Consider the following 25,947-nt stretch of genomic DNA (forward strand, 5'->3'; position numbering starts at 1 on the left):
TCTCTCTCTCTCTCTCTTACACACACACACACACACACATACACACACACTCACAGAAGGGACATAAAATAACCCCTCTGTGGGAAATGACTTTGACTCTTTCCCTTGCAATGACAAACACTGCCACCAAGATGGCTCCTATTAGGTTGATTGCCAATTAGCCGCATTTGTCAGCTTTAAAGGAGGTCTGGCAATCAGTGATTTGATAAGCAAGTTTTCAAAGCAACATGACACAATTAAACTGAGCCAGGAGAGGCCACATCATCTCCACTTAACATGCATGAGTATTGGTCTTCTTAAAAAAAAAAAACAGGATCAAAACGTAACAACACTGAAGTTCAACAGCAGTCAGAAGTTGACACTAAAAAGAAGATTTGATGAACATTTAAAATGTATAGAGGGTGTGCATGTGGCATCAAGGTAGATGGAGTCTTTGCAGTCACATTCAATAAGTCGCTAATAGCTTGTTCACTGAAAGCACTGAGTAGTAGAGTTAGCATTCAGCCTGACTGAGGCAAAATGTACAAAGAACTTCAACATACAGAGCTGAGAGTGCACTATGAAGAAAGATATGAAGAGGAAAATCTGATCTAGTGATGCTTAGGGCAGAGTTTTGTTTTCACAAAGCTGTAGGCAGTTTAGATCCTCAGTTAGAATAATATGTACATTATATAGAAAGATTTGAAGCAGTACTGTTATGTTAATAAAGCTGTGAAATGATGCAGTGCAGTTACAGTAACACATAGCCTCTGCAACGATGACTAGAATCAGACCGCCTCCAGTCTCCCTCTTCTCATTTTACCTTTCCTTAGGTGAGAATAACACTTTAGATTTCAGCAGATCATCCCTGTAGGAGCAGAATGATCGCAGTGTCCATCTGTCCAGTGGACAGCTGATGACGTTTTTAAGTCAAAGTCAGTCTTCTTTATTGTCAAAAACTGCAGTATGAACCAGACATACAGAGGATTGCGTTTCTCTCTCAGACCCTAGCAACTACAAAAACAGATAAACACAGAAAATACACACAAGATGAAAAAAATGGATTTAAAAGAGAGCTAGCAAGAAAAGGATGAGCTAAAGTTAAAGGGAATGAGCCAATGAATATAATAAAATACGGTAGGTTTAAAACAGTGCTAAAACGTAATGACTGTAGTACAATTGAATAAGCTTATTTTTCTGGTAATGTGATTGTGTGCGTGTTAAACCCTGAGGATGGCAGACCGTAGTGTTGATTTGAGGGGGAGCGGGGGGGGGGGGATGTAGCATTTCCTCAGGACTCTGTCTAACCCCTCCCCCCCTCCCCTCGGAGCTCCTCCAAAACGACACCCCCCCCTCACATGCACAAGCGCCGTTGATTCGCGACCATATGATGGTGACTGATTCCAAACCGGTCCTCAGCACACTGTTTGTGTTTTGAACTACGTCAACTCATGTCTCCCTCAGCGGTAAGAAAACACCAAAACATTCTCATAGTGAAAGTTAAAAACACAAACAAACATGAAATGTACGCTTTGCAGGAGGCGGGCAGAAGGGCAGGACGGGATTTGATTGGTTTCATCATTTGGCTCCTGATGGCAGGGATTGGTTGGTGTTTTCCCAGGTTTACTCCGGCTGTAGATAGCAGCTTTTTTTCACCTTTTTTTAAGAACACATTATGTATTGATTGATAATTTTAACCAGTATAACAAAAAGTGTATCAAAATCTGACTACCAACCCCAGCTTGAAGTCTGTGAAAGGGGCACTACAGGGAGAGAGAGTTCAGCATCCTGACTGCCTGGTGGATAAAACAGTCCCTCTGGTCTGCTGGTTCTGGCCCGGAGACTACGTAGTCTCCTTCCTGATGGCAACAGGCTGAAGAGGCTATGAGACGGGTGGGAGGAGGGTCGCCTGCAATGCACAGGGCTTTTCGGGTGAGGCAGGAAGAGTAAATGTCATGGAGGGAGGGGAGAGAGGCACCGACGATCTTCTCAGCTGCTCTCACGATGCACTGGAGGGTCATATGGCAGGACGCAGTGCAGGCAGATAAGTTAGGTCCTACTGTCCTTCTATAATCAGTCAAAGACAGTGACCTTAACACTGACTTCAATGGTGAAGATTCACAATAGTCAGAAGTTGATAAACAACAGGTTATGAATGGTGTGTACATGGTAAACTGGGCTGGAAGCTTCAAACTACACCTCATCTGTGTTTTCATTTTAATATATCTTATAAATATAATGTGAATTATAGTGTACACAGCAGAGAGCATATCCATCTTGTAAACACTCTTTTTTCTCCCTTGATTAATCTGCTCTTACCAAAACACTTCATCAAAGACATCAATCTTTTAATCTGAGTCTCATAATGAGAAACTCTAACTCTTAATAAACCTCCTGTGAGGAGTTTTTACCTGCTTATGAAAACAGACTGGCTTTAATACTGATGCCTCTGATGTCTCTGTGTGACCACCAAAAGCAAACAAAACCATCAAAGAGAATATCGATTTTTCATTCAAGTTATTTTGAATTCTCGTAATCGATGCCTCTCAGCCTGTGTCTGATGAGGCAATGTTCCTATCCTTATAAAAACATCAAGTCATGCTGTTTAAAATCATCAGACAGAAAACAGGTTTGTAAAATCACTATGACCCTGTAGCTGCTTATTAGTTCTCAAAACATCAAGTTCACGAGGTAGAGATTGTAAGGAGATGAGAGAAAATGCAATTTGCTGGACGAAAACTGAAAATCAGTGTTTTACTTTCCTGGGAGCGAATTCATTTTAAAGTCACTTCTTAGGAATAATAAAACCATTCCTTAACTTGTCTCAAAGAACACTGCCCTTATACATGAGATCATACAATGAAGATTTTGATGCCTTAGATTGTTGGAAAGGCACGACCAACATTTTGATAACATCTTCCAGAAAGTCATGTTTGACATACCCAGTGATGGACAAAGTACTCAGCTTTATTACTTAAGTCAAAGTGTAGATTCTCCTGGTCAAATATCACTCCAATACAAGTGAAAGTTGCTCTGTCAGATTATTACTTGAGTTAAAGTACTGAAGTACTTCCTTTTAAAAAATACTTCAAGCTGCTGTGAGGAACTTCTGGTTTGTATGGATTCTAGCGCCCCCTTGTGGACAAAGTGATACCTCTTATCTCTTGTCCTGTAAATGCAAAATGAGTGTCTTCAGACAATAACCTCATCCTGTTGTCTTTAACATTTAGATTTATCACACAGTGTGATTATTTGCAATGAAAACAGCCTAAAAAGGGTGTTTCTAGAGCGAGATGTCAATCATCTGTTCTGACACCTACCCCCTCAGAGCAGTTTTAGACATTAAAAATGACAACAGAGAAAGTATCAGTGTTGTTGTGGATGGTCTTGTTTGCTTTTGAGGGTCATAAAGAGGCATCAGTATCAGTTTCAGTCTGTTTCTCAGCCAGTTAAAAACTCCTCATAGTGCCTTTAAGTATTCAAAGTACTTTTTAAAATATCTCAAACCGTCATATTTTCAAAATACATAAGTGCAGTCAAGAATACACAGGAGTACATTCTGTTACATTATGTTTATTTAGAAACCATTACTTAAAATTTCTAAAAACTATACCATGGAATAAAAACAGACACTAAAGGCTGATTTATACTTCTGCGTTAAATCAACGGCGTACCCTACGCCGGGGGTCCGCGTAGCTCCCGTACCTACGCCGAGGCCTACGCACGTAGCTGACGTGCACCTCCTCCAAAATGTGACTCCCCGTAGAGCCGACGCGGACAGCAAGCTCTGTGATTGGTCCGCTCGGCGGCTTTGTCTTTCCCGCATTTACAACACTTCCGGGGTCCCGGACATCGGCCGCACATCGGCCGTGTATTTCATCTCCTCCTCTCTATTCTTCATGTAATCATGTCTGAATGACAAACAGCAACATGTATCAGCTGTAGATTAACATAACACGCTCTGAATCTCTGTGGAAAAGTAAACAGAGATCGTAGCGGGACCGGAAGCAGGCGGCCGGCTATCAGAGAGACCGCACTGCCCTCAGGCGTTCCGGTGGAGAATTGCTGCGCGACACGGACACACCGACGCACTATTATGTGGGGCTCATGTCTGCGTCAGCCCCTGCTGCGTAGGGGAGACGCAGAAGTATAAATCAGCCTTAAGTTACTCCAAGCACAGACAACTTAGTTTGAAATGTTCATCTGGAATGAAACAAATGTTAAGTAGCTCAACTTTCTCAGGTTGGACAGTGAATGTTTGTATGTTTGTGCAGAGTGGGAAACAGGGAGAACATTTCAAACGACACGTATCATTCTTCATTTCAAAAACCTCTAAGAGGGGCTGAAGATATGGACATGGGTGCTCAGGTACCACCTCTAAATGAACTGCCTGATCTGAGTGAAATCTGCTCTGTGTTTGCTCCACGTTCAACCGTGGAGACGCACGATATACAGGTACGACTAAACCACTGAAACAAACAGAACTACACAAACACATTTTACTGTCTTAGGGATCAGATTTCAGAAAAGAAAAGGAAATTCATGAGCTGACTTCAAAGCAAAAGTAGTGAGTAACTAGAGCATTGATAGAAATGTAGTGGAGTTAAAAGAAGAAGAATTGTCTTCTGAATGTAGGGGAGTAAAAGTAGTAAGTATCCTCAAAAAATAATACTCAAGTAAAGTACAGATACTCCAAAAATGTACTTAAGTATATTTACTTTACTGTCCACCTCTGCACATACCTAAAGCTTTAAGAGCAACTCAAGTTTGTTGAACTCTATTTGAGAGGGATGATATACTGTATGTAGGAGATCATGCAGAGTGAGCAGGGATTATGCCAAACACAATCCCAGCAGGGTGACACAAGACCCAGACGTGAAAGGGAAACGTGTCTGATTCTATCTGGTACAATGACCAGAATGCTTCTCCTCAGATTTATTGATGTTTGTCCTGAACTTAATTCATTTTTTATGAAGTAAAGCTTTAAAGGTTATAGTCATTCTTTCATGATTGGTTCAGTTACCTGTAGATCTGAAGGACCACCTGTCAGAGTCTCGTTTTTGAGTCCCTTTAGTCATTTCTTGACCAAACAAAGAGTAGAAAGATGCACCAGATTGGGTTTCCTGGCCATCTGTTGCTCAGAGGCAGCCTTCCCTCGCCTGCACACCCAGGAGTGACTTGATGTGGCTGTTTGTTTCCTCCTCTGCACGTCTTCATATCTGGCGTAATCCAACTGGCAGGTATTCTTGATCAGTGCACCCATGGGAACCTGGCAGAACAAACAAACATGGCCGCCTGCGCCCTGTGTATGCAGATGTGCCCCGTCTCATTCATTGATGGATCTGAGCTGTCTTCCTCCTGAAGCCCGAGGCAGTGAACCTCACAGGGTGCATGGCATGCAGACACATACACACACACACAGATACACACTGACTGTCAGAGCCCAAAGAAAGGAGGGACAAACAGAGACAAATATGTCAGTGCCTCAGGCTTGGGCTGCGATCATCCTATCAAGAAAAAGCTGTTGTGGTTTGAGAAAAAAAAACAACTACGTCTGCTTATTGATTCCGACAGTCTGTGTGCTGACTGTTACCAAATGTGTGTTTGTGTAATCACATTGATGCTGTGGAATTTGTGGGAAAGGAAACTGAATGATTCATGGTTTATGATGTTCGACAGTATTAAGCTCAGTCAATCATCTCCCTGCCGAGTTCTCTAATGGAGGCTGTGTTTACTCAGTGTGTTTTCTTTTTTGTCTGACAGTGATAGATCGATAAAAGCCCTCCAGAAGAAGGCCAAAGATGCCGCTGAAAGGGGTTGTTGAGGAGCTGCAGCTGTTTTATGCTAAATTAAACAAACGATGTTCTTGTTTTGTAGTCCGTAATTTTGATAATGAAATTAATTAGGCCTTATCTTTTCCCACCAGACCTTGTTTTTGGTGTGTTTGTGTGCTCTCTTAAAACTACTGACACTTCTTTTGCTTTGAGACTCCCTTCTTCATCGTGCTCAACCATCTGCTCGTTTTTTTTTCATCGAACAGATTAGTCAACGCTCTAATAGCAGCAAGCAAAACACAAGCATTAGCCTGGCTGCTCGTTTTAATGTCGCGCTCTGGGACTCGCTCCCGGCGCCGTGTTGTGCATGTCCCTGCTTTGCCACAAATCATGACATTTAAAGATCATTACGAGGCTACTGACACTGACTGGAACCAGTGAGTTGGTTGAAACCACGGATGCCATTACTGCATGGCTTTGTTGATTTCATTCTAGTGTATTCACACAGTAATAAAAACACACACCAGTAAAGTGTTTGAAAATATATCACAGGAAAAAGGGCAGTTAGCACAAAATACTCAAAGCAGCCTGTAAATAAACTTTTGTTTTCCTCTAATAAATGACAAAACAGAGGTGACAAGCAAAGATAATAACGGTAGAAAATGCATAAATAACAAAGATACAAGTGGCTTTGACACCCCCAGACACAGTCTTCCAGCCAAGCATTGTGCCGTCAGTATTCTGGCAACAAACGTGGCCTGTTTTCTCTGCAAACTGGAATTTAATTGAATTTTAATCATCCAAATTTGGATAATACCCATCATTAACGGGGCTCCAATATAATTAGACTAAAAGAGGAACAAAAGGGATAGTTCTCTCTGTCGAGGGAAACCTGCTGTGAATCAACATACTGCCCTAAATCTAAAGCACATAAAACTCACAGGATGATAACAAGGGAATTAAAGAACACAAAAAACAAGAGTTAGAGCCGCACTGAGCATGATTTAGAAGTTAAAAGGAGATAAAAGAACCCATCACTAATCCAATGCAGGGGTCAGATATGGAAGTGACCATGAAATGAGACATTATTAGCACCCGTTGATCTTATTTCAACTCCACTGGGCCTCGGGACAATCCCAGCACGCAGTTTGTCAGCAGCCTAACACAAAGACAAACACAGTTACGCCTCAAACCTTTACTCTAGAGGTGAATTTAGAGTCTCTGATTCAGGATCAGGGAGCAAACCAAAGCAGCAGAAAGGAAAGTGTTACAGAGGGAGAAAGGTTGTGATGGCAGTCCTCCAAAGTTAAACCCAAACCATAATCCTCACAGCTCAAATTTTAATCCCATTTCTTGAAACTCAACACAAAAAAAAAGGACCAAGACCTAAACTCAAATACAGGAAAGACAAGATGACTGAACACCAGGGGAGAAAGATTTTTCACCCGTAGTTTCATTTGATCACAAAACTAAAACTAAAAGCTGTCACCATTAGTCTTTGACCTTTGACCTCGAGTCTGGAAGCCAAGTGTTCTCGCTGATGGTAAAACCAGATTATGTTTTATTATCATTGGAACGATTTCATTTAAATCCCAAAGCTGCTTTATGTTGTGAAGGGAGTGCAGTGTGTATTCTCAGCATTAGTACAACAGTAATTTACATTTTGGCTAAAGCAATACACTCTTTTGTGAGGCGGTTGTCCTGCTGAGAGCCACAAAAGTGCCCTTTTGGAAGTCCCTGTTGTACATGAATGTGATAAAGTGCTGTTTAGGGTGGCCGGATTTGTGAGGAACTTAATGAAGTGGTCTCTAGGCTAGCCTACGTGCTATCTCATAAGTTGGCCTCTGTGTGCCTCTAGATTACTGTTTCATTAGTGGCTTCTTGTGTGTTTTTATTAAAAAGGAGAAGTTGTCATTTTTATGGAGGAATCACAACAATAAGAAAAATCATACCAAGTTTTGGATCTGTTTTACAATATCTGCATCCCAGCTATTAGAGCTATTTACATCGTTTCATATATCTGATTATTTTTTACTTTAATTGATTCATTTATTGTTATTTAGTTTAAGGTAATTCTAGGATTAAGGCGTTATTAATATATTTCGGGACCTTTTCTGAAGGATTGGTCACAGATTTAGTGTTACTTGTTGTTTTATTTGTCAGTATGTAGACGTGTGTCTTGGTACACAGCTGCAGCTACGACATGTAGCTATGTAGCTATGCTAACTAGCACTAGCACTTATCCATGGTAAATAAAAATCATCCACTAGATCTTCAAATCTGCAGACGTGGGGAGTAAAACCGACTTTTGTGTTTATTAAGACAGCCTACAACTAGCATGCCTCCCTCCTAAGCTCCTTGTTAGCACACATGTTTGCAGGTAATGAAAAATGGAGGAGGGATTCAGTATTATTTTATACAGTCTATGGTCTGAACAAGCTCCGAGCTCTGACTCCGTGACAGACCGGATATTGTTGTTACGTAACAAAAACACGGAAGTCTGAAACGGCTCGTTTCACACACATTTACAGAAAGGTGGAGAAATCAGAACAGGGGCAGAATGGATTTTTTTCATTCTCGGGGGGTTTGTAGACATGCCAGGGAAACATATTTCAGGTAGAGAACCATTAAAAAGTCAATTTTGCATGATATGTCACCTTTAAGAGAAATGTGTGTGCGTCGTGGACATCATTTAACCTATATAAAGGACATGTTTAATACCCTTGGGGAGGAGAGACACAATCTGGCCTTCTGCAATAAATCTACACATCACGGGCTGTCAATATACGACTATAGTTTTGCACCAGGTGATGTTTATATAGATAGGCAGGTAAGATAGGAGGGGCGAACACCGGTGAAGCTGAATGTTTTTTTAGTGGGAGATTTGAAAGCACAAAGACGCCACCTATTGTTTGAGAGAAACCCTTTTTTGTTGTTCAGTAAACCACCAAAGAAACTTCATACTTGGCTGGATATTGACAATCTTTGGACCCTGTGTACGATCCACTCTCCCCCAGTGATTTTTGCACCCAAGCCCATCAGACAACCCGGGTCTTCCACTGCTTTCACTCTCCTAACTGAGAATGAGTCAAACTTTAATAATAACTGGGATTTATATAGCACTTTTCAAGAAAACCCAAAGTCGCCTCACAGGGTCAGGTAGGGGGTCTGGGCTAACGGGGAAAGACCTTGAGGAAAAGGTGTGTTTTGACTGCTGTTATAAACCGTCCAGGGTTGGGGTGCTGCGAATGTCGGTAGGGAGAGAGTTCCACAGTGTAGGGGCTGCCACACTGAAGGCTCTGTCCACAAAGGTCGAGGGATGGAGAGGAGACCCAGGTCCGACGACCGTAGGTTCCAGGATGGAGTGTGTTGGTGGAGGAGGTCAGCCAGGTATTTGGTGGCAAGGGCATGCAGGGATTTGTAAGTGAGGAGGAGGAGTTTATAGGAGATGCAGTACTTAACAGAGAGCCAGTGGAGGTGCATGAGAGTGGGGGTGATGTGCTGCCAGGGCTTAGTATACATGAAAATCCTGGCAGCTCAGTTCTGCACGTATTGGAGCCTGTCAAGGGCATTGCTGGGTACCCCGAACAGGACTTCATTGCAGTAATCCAGACGGGGGGTTATGAATGCATGGACGAGGGTCTCTGCAACTGAATCTGAAAGAGATGGACGCAGACAGGAGATGTTTTTCAGGTGGTAGAAGGTAGACTTGGTGGCAGATTTGATGTGTGACTGGAAGGAGAGGGTGGAGTCAAGAATGACACCCAGGTTGCGGACTTCAGGAGATGGGGAGATGGAACAGCCATCCACATGGAGGAGGAGATCTTACCATGATCTAATCACAGGTGGTTTCAGGTGTTTGAGTGAACAATCAGTGCTGTTATTTTGCTTTTGTAGACAGTTTGTGAACTCTGTGACTGCACAGTTTGACTGGAAATATTCAGTTTTTCCTCAGACCAACGTAAAAGTCAAGCCGTGTTTTCCTCCTGTTAGATCTGATCTAAGCAGGAGTATCGTGCTATCCCTCATGTTCCCTAGAGATCATACCCGGACGGTGAAGTGTAGCTCACGCTCAGATATTCAGCACTCGTCTGCAGCAGAGGCAGTATAACAAGGTCAAAGGTTTAATCCTGTCTTTGTCAAGGAGCTCTTTGAGTCGATCACGTCTTTGAACACGGCCTCAGCGCTCTGATGTGGAGAGAGGTTTGAATGTTTGCTGCACAATTTTACAAGGAATGACTAATAAATCAACAGAAGATGAAACACTGAAGTACAAAAGATATGTGTTTGTGTTTGAATATGTCACGCTGCATTTTTAAAAAGAGAATTCGGGCACAAGCATTACATTAACAAGACAAGTTTTTAAAGAGCTGTGATGTTAAAACAGAGCGCTTGGATTCACACAAACCAAAGAGACTCCTCTACATTTGTTTGATGTACGTCCTCTTTATTTATTTTTTTTGTGATCAATTTTTTATTATAATTTTTTATATATTACAAAAGAGAAATCAAAAAAACAAAGTTTACAAAAAAAAACAACAAATAGAAAAGTACAGGAGAGAAGGATCATGTCCATTACTGATGTCAGATGAAGGATAAGGAAGCAGAGACCAAAAAAACAGGCAAACAGGAAATAGCACGATGACAAACATAGGTAGGCAAAAGAAAACTAGAAATAAAAACAAGAACAAACAAACAACCCCCCTCCACTCCACCCCATACCCCCAAGCACCTTCCCACCCCATCCCAAGGACCCTGTGGACGGACTAAATAGCTCTTCGTAACTCCTCATCTCGTGCTTGCAGCAGTGTGTTGGGGTGAATTGACTCAAACATGTTCACAGTTCCATTTAAGCTGGTGAATCTTTGGGACAGTTGCTGGATGATGATATCAGGCATTGAAAACGTTCACCCGAAAGTTGCTCTCTGGGACAGTGAGGCGACTGTCTTCATCCAAGTGACGCCTAACTTTTCTAGAGCAAGAGTGGCAGACTTAGCCTCGTCAAATCGCTCTCTAAACTCCATCAAAACACTGATTGCGTTTTGGAGTAGAGTAGATACGTTTATTTTATTGGCAGATCTTCTGTTTTTTTCTCACATCATTCACCTTTTCACAGATGGCCTCCCAAATCGTGTTTCTAACGCTGAGATGTCTCTGCTGGAGTTCACCGGTGTGTTTATTTCCCTCCTCCACAAAGACCTCCAACTCCATGGCTTCAAACTTCATTTATCACTTAAGGCCACTCTGTTCTCTCAAACTCTCCATGGTGACAGCCGATAGCACACGCAAAATCCTTGTAAAATAGGGCGGCCCGCACCACTTTTGCACTCGTTATCATTTGCGCATGCAGTCTTAGTAGATCACCCGCAACACGCCCAGAAATAACACGTGCAAAATTATTATTTGCACACGCAAATTAGCGCTCGTTATTTGGGATCTTAGTAGATCAGGCCCATAGTGTCATAAGGACAGAAACTACAATAAGGAGATGGTAGGACCTTAATTTTATATAAGGTACGAGGTGTATAATAAATGTGGTGAATACAATTTAAATGATAAATTGATGATTAGGATTTCTGGAGGATAGGAGAGTGTTTTGCCAGATTAGATGCCAGTTAAAACCCATAGGAAAATACATTTATAGAGGAGATCTCAAAAGTGTGTCATTTATGTCTCCTAGACAACAATGAGATCTGTTTGAAAGCAAAATGAGACTATAGCTTATGTCTCCTGTTTCTCATTCTTGCCTTAGTCTCCCTTTCAGTTCAAAAGAAGATCTCATCAAAATCTAAAATGATTCTCAGGTATTTCTGAAGTTTTGTGACTCCTTTTAAGCTCAGGTGGAGAAATCAGGGAGCTCTCTCAATTGTCTCAATCTAACCTCATCCATTTGTTTTTGTCAGACTCAGTTTTTGAGTCTCAAGTTGAGCTCAGATGGAGCAAAGAAAGAGTCTGAGCTCATCTTTTCATGAACATTTATAGTGCCCTGCAAAATTAAGATTTCAATGTAATTGTCCACAAACTTACAATTCTCATTAAAACATTGAACCACTTGCAAGATCAGCTATTTAGATGTCAAATGATCTCTTCTTTGACTTCACAGTCTGGTCCTTCCTTTACAAGTCTGTTTGGAACAAAACAACTCAATAAAGTAATATCTTATCTTAACTTCACAAATATTTAGTGTATTTGAGAGAAATTGCAAAAGATAGAGATTTCATACCAGGTATGACAGACCATTTATTTAATATATGGGCCGCAAAAGGGTTGACCAGATTTAGCCAGATTATTATAATTAAAGGAGGGGCAGATTCTTTTGGGCGCTGGTGGCCTAGTGGTCTAAGCACCCCACATACAGAGGCTACAGTCCTCGGTGCAGGGGTCGCCGGTTCGATTCCCGGCCGGTTGACCATCTCCTGCATATCTTCCCATGCTCACTACTCCCTGTCCTGTCAAATAAAGGCAAAAAGGCCAAAAATATAATTAAAAAAAGAGAAGAAAATTAGCCATTAATGAGATCTCTCATTTAAGTCTCAGATAAGACTCATGTCATGGACTCAACTATTTCTCCTAGTGAATTTTAGGAGAAACTAATGAGAAACCAATGAGAACAATTTGAAACTTGAATGAGGCTGAAGTGAGAATCTCAATTTTGTCTCCAAAGACTTAGAAGAGAAAGCCTTGAGCAGTAAAATTTTCCTCTGGGAAATGCTGTCTGTAGATGGTAGGTCGCTCTATCATGCACTGTAAATAGGTAAGGGTTTAACCGAAGCGTTCAACAACATAGCATAAAAGGAGGAGACAAAGTTATTGGAGTGAATCAGGGCTGCATGAAATGGATGGGAATCTATGTCCTCTTTATGTTCCTGCTGCATGTTTTCTGGTATCTCAAGTCAAGTCAAAGTTCATTTAGAGAACATTTAAATCAACTACAGATGAAAAATACCAAATTAAAGAACAAATTTGAGTCAAATTAACGATGCAAACACAATAAATAAGAGCAGAGCATAGCTGCTGAATAAATTCTGTCTACAGAATCAAATTAATGCTTCAAATGTGAGCCCATCAAACTAAAACGTCTCAGTGTGACAGCACATTTTATGATTAATAAACTCACGCAGAGTTAGAGAAGAACATGAAAACAGTCCATGCACTCTCTCTTTTGAACAGTTTAAATGCTTTTATTTTCACAGCATGGTCATGCGGACCCTAAAAACACACTTCAATGTGCTTCAGCATCAAACCTCCATCAGGAAGTCATCACTTATTTAGAGTGACTCTCTGTAGAGCTCATAGAAAGCTGCGTTTAATCTAATTGGCAATAGAATTAAATCGCAGAATTAAAAATGAAACATGAGTTAATTTTGTGTTGCTGAGGCTTGAACAGTTTGCTTCATGATGGTTCTGAGGTTTGATTCCAGCCTCCTACTTATTAGCCTGCCTCTGATAATTTGCTTCCATCTGTTATTTAATAAACCGTGCTTGTATTTAGATCTTGCAGATACGTTTATTTTTATCCTCTCACTGTGCTCTCTGCCAGGTTTCCCTTGAGAAAGAGTCACTTGATCTCTACAGTCTCTTCATATTAAGATGGCTTTAAAGTGTGCTGTGTGTGAATTGATGAAAGCTAGTTATAGCATGGAGTGTGTTGCAGAGATTATCACGCAGTCTCAGGTTTGTGGGCTGGATCATTTCAAGTGTCCTCGAGCTACACACCTGTTCCTTCACGTCTGTACGGCTGTGAGCGTCGGCTGAAGGCTGAGAATGTAAACGCACCCCTCCTCCTCCTCCTCCTCTGCTTCATCAGGCAGCTGTTTTTTTCCCAGGGACCGTTCAGTTGTATGAAGACACCAGAGGATTTGTTCCGCTCCAGAGGGATTTAGCTCTGTCTATTGGTATTAAAAATAAATCTCTCCTTGTGTTGCTGTTACATTATTACATTTTCCCTGTGAGGCTCCCTATCACTTCCCTGATAACACCATGCTAACGAGTGGAACGCCCAGAGGAGAACGCTCATTCTCAGCAACATTAAACCTGACCCAGATGATCGCTGTGTCAGCCACAGGATGAGGAAACAGAGCGGTGACATCCTGCTGCGACATTCAGGACGCAGTGTTGCAGAGATCAGATTACAAGATGTCTTCCAGCAGGTCCGTCTCAACCTATTTATCCCGGACGAGTAGCATGCACGGGGGAATTTAAGGTACTTAAATGACTGAAGATTAAACATAACCCTTGTTCAGAGAACCTCAGCTTGACCCTGAATTCTGTGCCATCAAAAGGATTATCACTCTCACGTAGCAGAATCCAGTTAAAACAAGGGAGCCTGTCCCGGGCCGGTCTGACAGTCTGCTGGCTTTAGCCTTTAAGAGCTCGCTGTGTTACACTTTCCTCACCACACAGAAATCCTTTTAAACCCCCCTCATGTAGACCAAACTAAACATTTCCTGTGGAGCCTGTTGGGACATATGACCATCCCCTCTCTATATCTTTAAAGTCCTGTCAGCCAGATGGCATGTATCAGCCATAAACTGGATGTGATTACGAAGGTTTTCATCAGTTTTTATTGCCCTAGATTGTGTGGAGAATAATTACATTCTGTACTCAAGCTATACACAGATGGTAGGTGCAGCAAACCTCCACAGTGAGATTTATTAAAGCTTTAAATCATGGTTTATATTCCTAGAGGGCCTTTATTTTACATGTCAGTTGAATTCTGATGGGTCTTACTCTGATGTAGGTCCATAGAAATGAAGTCATGAGGAGCCTGGTGGATGTTCTACCAAACCGTTAAAGCATTTATATTTCAATTTGAGCTGCAATCGAGTGAACGCTCCAAAAAAAGTGAGAGAAATGAATTCAGTCGGACAACACATGCTTTGATAGTTTGAAATGTTTATTGCAGCAGCAGAACATTGTGTTTTTGCGGTTTAGGCTCTGAACCGTATCACTCCTTGCAGATTTACTTCACACATTAAAACTGAGGAGTGTTGAGATAGTATTTTAAACTCAGAGATTGCAGGTGGATGCTGAGGAGGTGGTGGGGCTGAAAGTTTGAGAGCAGAGCTGGTGCAAGGCAGCAAGGGCGACAACCAAGTAGATGCAGAGACCGGATATTTTGCAGCTTAAACAGAGTCAATTAGGAGGATACGTTCATCAGGTGATTGTGACAATGATGCATGACAAGTTTGAAATCAGTGCAGCGGGAGTGCAGCTCTTTTTTGCAATCTCTTTTCAAATATATACAGTTGTGCTCATAAGCTTACATACCCTGGCAGAATTTATGATTTCTTCGGTTGTTTCTGTTGTCATTATGATATAATAAAAGTAAGCAGTTGTTTGACAATAAATGGCTTCACCCAACCACTAACCATGAGTGAAAAAAAAAATTCTCTTATCATTCATATGCTCTGAAAAATGGCCAAAAAATCACAAATTCTGCCAGGGTATGTACATTTATGAGCACAACTGTACCTCAATACGCAGCATTAATGGATGTCTGTCTTTAACTTGGACATCTGTCTGTCTTTTTCTTTTACTTTTCTTCAGCAATGTTTATGCTGCTCTCTTTATCTGGCTTTAGAGGATATTTGAATCTAAATGAGGATGAACGTGATCAATAAAGATACATATACATCAGTTTTCTGAGCTGCAGAGTTTCATTAATCAGGAACCAAATAACTATCATTAAGTAGTTGTGACTGGACATTGAGCCCATAGATGTACAGTATGTTCAGTGATTTTTTTTATCTCATGCCACAGAGAGGCCATGCTTTCCAGACTGTTCAGTTTGTTGGCAGTTTTGCAGAAAATCTGTTATTAATTGATTTTGGTGGGAAGTTTAAGAAAGGACCAAAGAGACACTGCTAAATTTAACTTCAAATCCAAATCAAGACATGCAAACAAGCTGATCTAAAATGAGTTTGAACACTGGTATATTTAGCAAAGTATGTTAACATCCACAATATCAGTCGCACTGCCTTATAGGACACATTTTTAGGAGGCATCCAGAGGAGGAAAGGTTTAAATTGTGTTCCTGTGAGGACTTCCACTGCGCTCTTTTATGCAGATGTCTCTTTCTATTAGCATCTGTTGTCACTAACCTGTGAGCTAGCCGACCGTTAGTTGATGGTGGCATTGGTAGTCATGAGGTGCCTGCCTGAGGACCAATTTTCTCTGCTGGTCCCGAGTTTTCTGAAACTGAAGAGTCTTTTAATCAAACAACAACTCCACATGCTTATTAACTTAATAATTTACCATATTTTTTTTAAATGCTTGATAATGATCTAAAAGCTGCGTGCCTTTCTATGTACCCAGCATGCTTTGCAGGGCTGAGCAGAGCAGCAGCTTGCTTCTTTGATCACCATCTTCTGGGTAAAATACTACTAAATAATAAATACCTCTCTCTGCATTTTATACTGGTGTATCAGTCACCTCAGTGTTTGTGACGCAGCTCACTTTTTAGAATGAGAAAGAAGGTTTTAAAAGTGCCTCTTATGCACCAAGTTTTATGGTCATTGGTTGAGTGCAACTAAACATAAACAAAACAAAAGAGCCGCCTCACACTTTACAGACACAAAACAGCTGTGATGCAGAAATGCAGTTTTTAGAGTGGATCTCAAACTGGACTGTTCCCCTCGACTGTATTAACAACTGATCCTGGAACCCATTGTGTTTTTCTTATGATCAGTATGCAGTGACTTACACCAACACGTTGTTAGCACTTTGGTCAGCATCACCTGCTGTGCTTCGATTGTCTCCTGTAGGTGGTAAAGTGCCAATATCAACAACATTACTGCATTTGGACATAAAGGGTAACACTGCATCTACCTGCTGCATTACATCCTTATTTGTTCAAATTGTCATCAAGAAAGCAATAAGTTTCAAAATGAGCAGACGTCCAAACTATGTATTCAGGTTTCGTCTGGCTCTCAGACGAGTCTGGGCGTGGAATCAGTGATTTTGTTCAACACCTTGTGATTTAAGAAAAGCAATTTCTGTCACTGTGGTATTTAGCAAAACAGGATTTAACAGGAGTCACATTCAGAATGAGGGGTGAGTGTCCCCTACAAATCTATTAGGAAGCAATCTTCTGCAGCACATTAGCATAATTCTGTTTGTTTTTCGTCTTTTAGGTCTGAAACCTCTGACTGACATGTTATGGTGAGTGAGTAAAGCGTTCCCTGCAGAATCATTTAGACTAATGTGTTTGTTTTTGTGCTCTCTAGGTGTCCAGACGGTCCCCGCCCCAACACGGTGCGACCATGTCAGCTGCCCTGCAAGAAAGACTGCATCGTGACTCCCTTCAGTGACTGGATGCCGTGTCCGGTTACATGTGACGCAGGTACAGAGACAAAAAGCTAGACACTGGAGAAGAAATATGACCTCATATAAATCTTTGAACGTATCAGGCTGTTTTACCTAGGTGATTTATTTTCAGATGATTTTAGATTTCTTTGTATCTGATTCAGTTTTCAGTCTGGCTTTTTTACTTGCTGCATGAATATTAAACATGAAGTTTGTTGCAAAGATTTCTTAAACCACATTTGGCTCTGTAGCTGCAGGACTTTTTTTAGGATCAAAAAAATTAACTATGAAATGATAAAAATCCAGCTAGAGATACACTCAAATGAAGTTTCCTAAAATGTCATGTGGTTTTCAGTCCGGACATTTTAGCTTTTACATTCTTTCTTAAATAATGTGTTCATGGCAATGATTTCTCATGACTTATTTAGTAGAGATGGGATTTATGGCTCTTTGAAGGGAACTGGATCTTTAGGAGTTGTTCCTTTCAAAGAGCTGTTCAAAAGACTGGCTCTTTGGCTCATTGTTGTATTTATTTATTTTTTGGAAGTTAACCAGGGGTAACTCTAATTATAGAAATGGGAATGCAAAATTCTACACCTGAACTACTTACTACTGCAAACAGGAGCTCAGCCCTTGACTCGTATCCACATCAAAACAATGTAAACAATAACAAATAAGTGTGAACAAAAGAGCCGTTCAAAAGGCCGACTCGTTCGCGAACGTCACATCTCTAATATTTAGACTTGTAGTTCTGTAGAAGTGAATGGTATTTTAACTAACCACAAGAAGTTTTTGCATTTTCTTTAATTTCATGTATCCTCCGCCTGTCCCTCACACCCAACAGTACCGCCGTTCCTCGTTCACACCCTGGTAACTTCACGCATCGATTATTCTAACCCCCTCCTCTTTGGTCTCCCTCTCAAATCCATCCATGAACTCCAACTGGTCCAGAACTCTGTTGCTCGTATCATCACCAGAACTCTGTCCGTTAATCACACCACTCCCGTCCTCCAGCAGCTTCACTGGTTACCACTCAAAACTCACATCAATTTCAAGATCCTGCTATTCGCCTTTAAGGCCCTCCATCACCTCGCTCCTCCATACCTCTCTGAACTTCTCCACATCAACACACCCGGCCGCACTCTCAGGTCTTCTTGTCTTGTCTTCGCTTAACCACCAACCAGCAGGTCTGCCCCCCGACTCTGGAACTGCCTCCCACCAGACATCCCTATCATCAACACTCTTTCCATTTTTAAGTCAAATCTGAAATCACATATTTTGAAACTGTCATACTCACTCTGATTACACCTCTTCACTGCACTTTATTGTATCCTGTTTATTTTATTTTATGTATTAATTACACTGTATCATGTCAACTTTATCAGCCTAATTTTTATATTGTTCATTTTTAAACTGTCACCTGTACAGTGACCTTAAGTGCTAAGAAAGGCACCTTTAAATAAAATGCATTATTATTATCATTATTATTAGTTTTGAGACTGGCATTTGCAGCTATTACCTGACTTATAAGAAAATAAGTGTATTACATGCATGTCTTATGTCATATCTTGCACTGTCAGAGTTGTTTCAGATACCAGGATGAGCTCTAACCAGTTTAAGATAACCTCATGGGAAAACTACAGAGGCTGGATCTCCTTCAGAGGCACACACATTAACTCCAGATCGGCACTCACGATGCGTCTCACTTGATTAATTTGACAGATTGGCGTGTAAGACAACCTTTTGGGCCGACCTGGCATGCCGACTCGCCCGTGACTACAAGTGTCAGCAAGTGCATTGTGGTTGTTGTTGTTGTTGTTCTGCGCAGTGAAAGAAAAACATTGCTCAGATGAGGTCACCTCTGTCAGGCAGCCGTTACCCAAGCTGTCGAGGAGCCGCGCGCACACACACGCATTAAAATTGATTTACGACTGGAAATCATTATCGTCCATATTTTGATGACCTCTTCATGTGAACCGACGACATAAATCACCTCATTCTGAGCGTGCCGTAACGCGGTGCCGTGCATTTTAATTTGATGCTGTTGATATCTTCACCTTGTGCAGGGAATTACAAACACCACCCACACAGAGGTTTAAGGCAGGACTATCCAGAGGCTCGTTTCATCTTAATGAACTCCTCCAGAGCATCTCCACACATGTGAATACCATAAATTTAATCTGAGTCAAGTCTAAGGTCTAATGGGATTTTTCTACATCCTGGTTGTTGGCTAGATGTCAGCGATCAGATGTGCTTGTTGTCCGACGATTGCTGCCCAATTAGATTTGGCAGTAGCAGTCTCCAAGTTCATTCTTCAAGGACTATTAGCGTATTACCCTGACACGCTCCTCATCACTTTCTCATGCAGGAAGTTCTCAATTTAATTCAGTCATTGTTTGTGTCTGCTCAGCCGGTAACGTCGTGAAGAATAAGCAAGCAAGGAAACGTCTCATCATCCAGCCGCCGTCCAACGGAGGACAGGAGTGTCCAGAGGTGCTGGAGGAGGAGCAGGACTGTGAGCTCCCCAAAGTCTGTCCAGGATTCAGGTAAAAACTACTTCAATGATTCAGTGATACAGATGTCAGAGAGAGGGTTTGTACATTTTTGCCTCTTGCTGCTCTTGTACAGCTTGCATTGATGAAATCTTTACTTGAGATTGATTTTTAAGAACTCTAAAACTAGGAGGGCATCATATTCTGTATCCAAGGAGGCACAAAAAGCATGCAGGAAATGGATGTTCCTCTACCCACAGTTTTCAGTCATTATTCCCCAAAAGACAGACAGTGAGATCGGAGGGTAATATGTTGGCGAAGCTGCCTCCTCCATGTTAACAGATGGGACATGGATCAAACTTTGAAACTAAAACACACACAGACATTTTACTCAAACATGGTTTCTGTCTTCAGAGTAAGTTCCTATCATGCTGATTTATTCCTTCACATCCGTTGCTCCTTGTTTGGTTTTAATGAGTTATTTGGTCCAAATATGGTATCGTGATTGAAAGCTCTGTTTACAAACGTGCGCTGCGTGCAACAGATTAGCAGATAAGAGGAGGAACAGTGAGAATAAAGTCCTTTACACTAACACAAGAGTTACTGAACCTTCCAGAACCAGGAATGTCTGCTTCAAACTGATACAAGAATCTGTTATATTCTAAACCGCACCGACCTGAGTGAAGTGGCAGATTTCTTGATTTAGTTTCAAAATGTCACTTGGCTAGTTGGAGCCGCTCTTTAGTTGAGACACGTGTCAATCGACATCCATAAAAAAAATCAGTCTGCTCAAAGGTCTGCAGTTTGTTCTCTGATTATTCCAAGAGTCGAAACTTCCAACAGTCCTTTTACATTTCCATATTCTTCCACAAAAAACAAGTCAAAACAGGCTTGGAATGGGGCACCGTTGGCCTAGCGGTCTAAGCGTGCGCCCCATATACAGAGGCTATAACCCTCGTCACAGGTTGGATTCCAGCCTAGACCATTTACTGCATGTCCTCCCCCACTCTATTCCCCACATTTCCTGCCCAAAAAATATAATTTATGAAAAAAACCAGGCTTAGATTAGGTCACAGTCAAGAAACATTCATCATGACGCTAACCCACCCTGCCCTTTATGATCACTGGCCCCACCCATAACCAAAATTCACCAGGTAAAAATTCTCGGCTTCATTTATTTTGGCTTCTACACTGAGGGATCTTTGATGCTTTATGCAAAGTTAAATGTGTGTTTTTGATTGGTGGAAGGGACAGGAGAGTAATACTGTGGCTCCTAAAGCAGATCCCTACTGCACAGCGCCCATTGGGGGGTTGGTGTGTTTAGCTTAATGTTGTCCATCTTTAAAGACACTCAACAGTTAGAGCTGGACTCATGTACATCTAAATACAGAACCAGAGAAAGGTAATTATTCTGGGTTCAATTGATACGTCTTCAAATATACATATATATGACATATAAGTAGACCTCTATTGAGTTGTAAACCCTGTTTTGGCAAACGTCTTCTTTTCCTTTATTTTCTTATAAAGGCATATTCACACATATTTTATTGCTTTAGAGGGAAAGTTCCTGCCTGATTTGCTCTACATCAGTAATCACAGATCAAAAGAAAACTCCAAAAAGTTGCATCAAGAACTTATTTTTAATATCAACCTGCTCTATAATGAATTATTTTTTTCATAAGATGTAAAGATGATAAGATGCTTTTTCATTCACACACCAGATCTGCAGTATGTGTTCATTAATAGATGCACACTGCCCTATCTCTCCTCCTGATGAGGAGTGTGATAAACAGGACAGTTTAATAAGACTTGTGGGCTGACTCACTAAAGTAAGGATATAACAGTGAGTAACAGACGATGCTTTAAAGAAGTACTTTTAGTTTCATGGGTTGCTGAATCATTTAACTTATTTGCTCCCATTGAAGCCCTAAGTGAAGAAGTCACAGAAAGAGTCTTAACTTACCTCGTTGTTAGAGTGGATCATGGCAGCAGGGCTTGTTGTGGAAACAGATGCTCTGTTTTCCGGATGATGAGATGAATCAGTCCATCATCACAGGAGAACCACCTTAGTGATCTTTGAGAGAACTAGAAAAAACAAATGAAGGCAACTGCTTAATATGCAAAAACAGAACAGACAGTGTTTGCATACATTGAGCACTTCTGTGTTTTATACAAGCAGCAACCTCCGGCCTCAAGAATTGAAGCCAATGCAGAAGTGTTAAAAACTGCAGTTCATCAAGTGTCCACTTGAGGCTGGCTCCAGAAGAACCGGAAACCACATACGCACCCATTCAAAAAAAGCCAATCTTCACAGCAGAAATAAACATGTTTGCAGCCTGGTTCAAAAGACTTGTGCAGTCTGGATAGCTCCTTTTTTGATCAGCACACACTGTACGGGGGTGAATTTTTTTCTAACACAGCAATTTCAAAGATATTAAGATTACAAGTTTTCCATTATGAGAGGCACAGCTGACTTGATTGACAGGTGGGAACACTGTAGCTGTTGGCGAAGAAGCTCAAAGCCCACCTCTTTACCACGACAGAAGATAGGTTGACTTCAGCATATCCAATATGGCACCCGCTGACGACTGGCTTCAAAACAGAGCTTCAGAAACAGATGGGTGACGTCACAGATACTACGTCCATTATTTATACAGTCTATGGTGTTTTCCACTCCCCTGATTGGATATGAGATCATAGGATGTCAGTGTATTAAATGAGGCTTTAGAGGAATATCTGAGTGTCATGATTGTCCTTGAATGTGAAGACAAACCTGTCTATCTTTTCTCTCACTGGTCAATAGTGGAGATCACCTACAACAAGCGACTAAATTGCTCTGTGTCACACTATGCATGCATGATGTTTGACTTTATAACAACTGGATTGATACATTTTTGGTCTTTATTGAGAGTTTCCACTTCAATCAGTGCATTGAACTACAGAAAGCATGTTTGATTGTTTTTGATCACGGACACTATGATGAGAGGACTGCTGTCTCATAGATGGAAACCACTGCAATATAAATCAAAACATCCCTCTGTTCAGATATTTTCCTCAAACAGAATTGGTCCATTTTAAGAGTTGTGTCTCTGTCATGAAGCAGTGTAATGTCGGTGTAACAGTGAACATGATGAAATGGCTTTATTGTTGTTTTTCATTCCAGGTGGAAAACCCACAAATGGAGGCAACTGCTTAGCATGCAAAAACAGAACAGTGTTTAGCACTTCTGTATTTTATACAAGCGGCAACCTCCGGCTGCGAGAATTGAAGCCAATGATGAAATGTTAAAAACTGCAGTTCCTCGAGTGTCCACTTGAGGCTGGCTCCAGAAGTACCACATACACACCCATTCAAAGAAGCTGATCTTTACAGCAGAAATAAACATGTTTACAGTCTGGTATAAAAAAAACGAGTGTACATAGTCTGGATAGCTAATTTCTCTATCGGCACACACTGTACGGGGGGTGAATTATTTTCTAATGTGGCAATTTCGAAGATAATTGAGATATTTCCATTATGAGAGGCACAGCTGACTTGATTGACAGGCAGTAACACTGTAGCTGTTGGCGAAGAAGCTCAAAGCCCACCTCTTTACCACGACAGAAGATAGGTTGACTTCAGCATATCCAAAATGGCACCCGCCGACGATTGGCTTCAAAACAGAGCTTCAGAAACAGATGGGTGACGTCACAGATACTACGTCCATTATTTATACAGTCTATGGTGTTTTCCACTCCCCTGATTGGATATGATATCATAGGATGTCAGTGTATTAAATTAGGCTTTAGAGGCATATCTGAGTGTCATGATGGTCCTTGAATGTGAAGACAAAAGTGTCTATCTTTTCTCTCACTGGTCAATAGTGGAGATCACCTACAACAAGCAACTAAATTGCTCTGTGTCACACTATGCATGCATGATGTTTGACTTTATAACAACTAGATTGATACATTTTTGGTCTTTATTGAGAGTTTCCACTTCAATCAGTGCATTGAACTGCAGAAAGCATGTTTGATTGTTTTTGATCACGGACACTATGATGAGAGGACTGCTGTCTCATAGATGGAAACCACTGCAATATAAATCAAAACATCCCTCTGTTCAGATATTTTCCTCAAACAGAATTGGTCCATTTAAAGTGTTGTGTCTCTGTCATGAAGCAGTGTAATGTCGGTGTAACAGTGAACATGATGAAATGGCTTTATTGTTGTTTTTCATTCCAGGTGGAAAACCCACAAATGGAGGAAGTGCCAGCTGGTCCCATGGTTCCTCAGGCAGAACAATATCGGTTCACAGGAGACCTGTGGACCCGGACTTCAAACCAGAGGTAAAGAACCCCGTCTCTGCTTCTCTGCATCTTAATCCAACCATTCCTAATCACCATGAATTACATTTTTGCTCATTGCGGTGCATCTGGATCCCGGCCATAAGCCAGCAGACGGATGTGCCAAGATTGAGAGAAAAGACCTATTTACTCAGAGCACACATTGAATCATCCCACTTAAAAAAGACGTGACACAAACTGGAGCTGACACCCCTAAAAAACATCAACAACAGAGCCTTTTTTCTTTATTTTTCTTAGTTTCTTTTTTATAATCCTCCTGAGTTTGGGGAGGAAGTGTGTTCACAACTCACCGTGTGCCTCTGGAGACTCGTTTGACAGCTCGGATTGTTTCACTGCTTGCTTTTTTTCACCTCAGGCTCTTGTCATGCAATTTTAATCGAATGTCTCTAGTTGAAATTTAGGAGGAGAGGCTGCACCTTGCCTATAGCTTGTGACAGCCAAACTTCCTCTTCACATGGGCTCCACGCACAAGTGACAAGTATTTTACAGGACTTGTGGCTCTCCCTCTTTAGAGTATATTTCCTCCTGCCTTTTTTTTATAGAGGATGGATGTACCATGTAGTCCTGGGAGGCTTTCATAAAAATCCAATTTCAGGGGGTCACGCAGAATGATCAATTTCATTATGTTCCTGCGCCTATAGAAGGCCATTATTAGTGCTTATATTTCTGTTTCTTCTTCAATAGCTAACAGTAATGGACAGAAGAATCAATTTATTCATGAAAATGCTTTGTAGGTCTTCCTTAGATTCATTCGCTGCACTTTTCCACGCTCTGTGCAGCTTCTTCCTGACTTGATACCATGTGACACCTGATGTCCAGACCCGCCTGCACTCTTTTTCACCCTCTGACACCTCTAAACGAAGAAATATGTTTGTCTTTGAATCAAAGTGAATAAGACACTCTGTCCTCTCTGGTCTACAGTCTCTGTCAGTGAATTGTGTGTTTACCTGCACAGAGGCTTTTCTTTAAGAGGGAGAAATTGTGCTGGTGCTGTTGTTGTAGCACCAAAACACCAACATAAATTCCTCGTATGTGTAAACTTGTTTCTGATTCTGATTGAATACAGAGACCAACTGAGAGCATGTGCTGTCTCTCTCTTGCACATACACACACACACATATATAGGTAAAGACCTGACCTCACATACCAGCACACTCTCCAAACCAATAGCAGTGCCCACAGGGGTGGAGCAGAAATGTGCTGAGAGATTGATTTCTCTGTAGGTACAGCCCTGCAGAACGTCTGCGTCACAGCAAAATGAAATATTGCAGCATCAGAAGTAATATGCTTTATTGAAAGAACAAAGAAAAGGATGCTGTAAGCCAACACAAATTGAGTTCTAGACTTCAAACATATTGAGATAAAGACGCACTCGTGTCTGTTCTGCTGGAAAGAGTTTCAAAGCCCCCATGAGGTCTTATGCGGATGATACAGTTACTACACCGTTTTCATTACCTGTGTGGATGCTCTCTTTTTATTTTGGGGCTTTATTTATTTAATTATTGGTAGAGAAGTAAACGGGGAAAGTCAGATGGATTTGAACCGAGACTGCCTGATTTGAGGACGACATCATCTGTACATGAGGCGTACGATTCAACCGCTGAGCTAAGACAGTGATGATGCTCCTCAGAAAACTTCATGTGTCGCTCTGGGTGCTCCGGCAGTACCTGTTTGCTTCCGGTCTGGGTCCTTGGCTTGTCCCCTGGCCTGGGTCTCCCGCAGCGGGTTGGGTCCTTCGGTCTGACTGCTCTCGCGGCCCTGGTGCCGGGCCGAACCGCTCGGCTGATCTGACCCAAGTGGTATCATCTGCACCAGTGGTGGTCTTGTTACACAAATAGAACACAGCACGGCGGTAACCCTCAGCGACCCAAGCTTCAGTAATGATTGTGGACACTAAGGGTTGCTTAATCATTAGTATCACCGCACAGAGTTTTTTTTGGCGTCATGGTGAGATGGTCCCTCTCCATCTAGGTCTCTCTCTCCTTCTCTTTCCCTGTCCCTTTGTATATCCTTATGTAATCTTTCTTTTACTTTCTCTTATTTTTTTTGG

At 41.4% G+C, this 25,947-nt stretch overlaps 1 protein-coding gene across 1 annotated transcript in view; it reads left to right on the forward strand.

Annotated features, from left to right (window-relative positions):
* The window catches only part of LOC117822796 (thrombospondin type-1 domain-containing protein 7A), a 276,882-nt gene that overhangs the window by 155,527 nt on the left and 95,408 nt on the right, over positions 1 to 25,947 (forward strand). Inside the window, exons 9-11 of the mRNA XM_034697710.1 lie at positions 16,982 to 17,097; positions 19,471 to 19,606; positions 23,776 to 23,879. Of these exons, the coding sequence (XP_034553601.1) occupies positions 16,982 to 17,097; positions 19,471 to 19,606; positions 23,776 to 23,879 (356 nt within the window). The remainder of the gene's footprint in view (positions 1 to 16,981; positions 17,098 to 19,470; positions 19,607 to 23,775; positions 23,880 to 25,947) is intronic.

Source organism: Notolabrus celidotus, chromosome 12, assembly GCF_009762535.1.
Source record: "Notolabrus celidotus isolate fNotCel1 chromosome 12, fNotCel1.pri, whole genome shotgun sequence".
NCBI classification, from domain to species: Eukaryota; Metazoa; Chordata; class Actinopteri; order Labriformes; family Labridae; genus Notolabrus; species Notolabrus celidotus.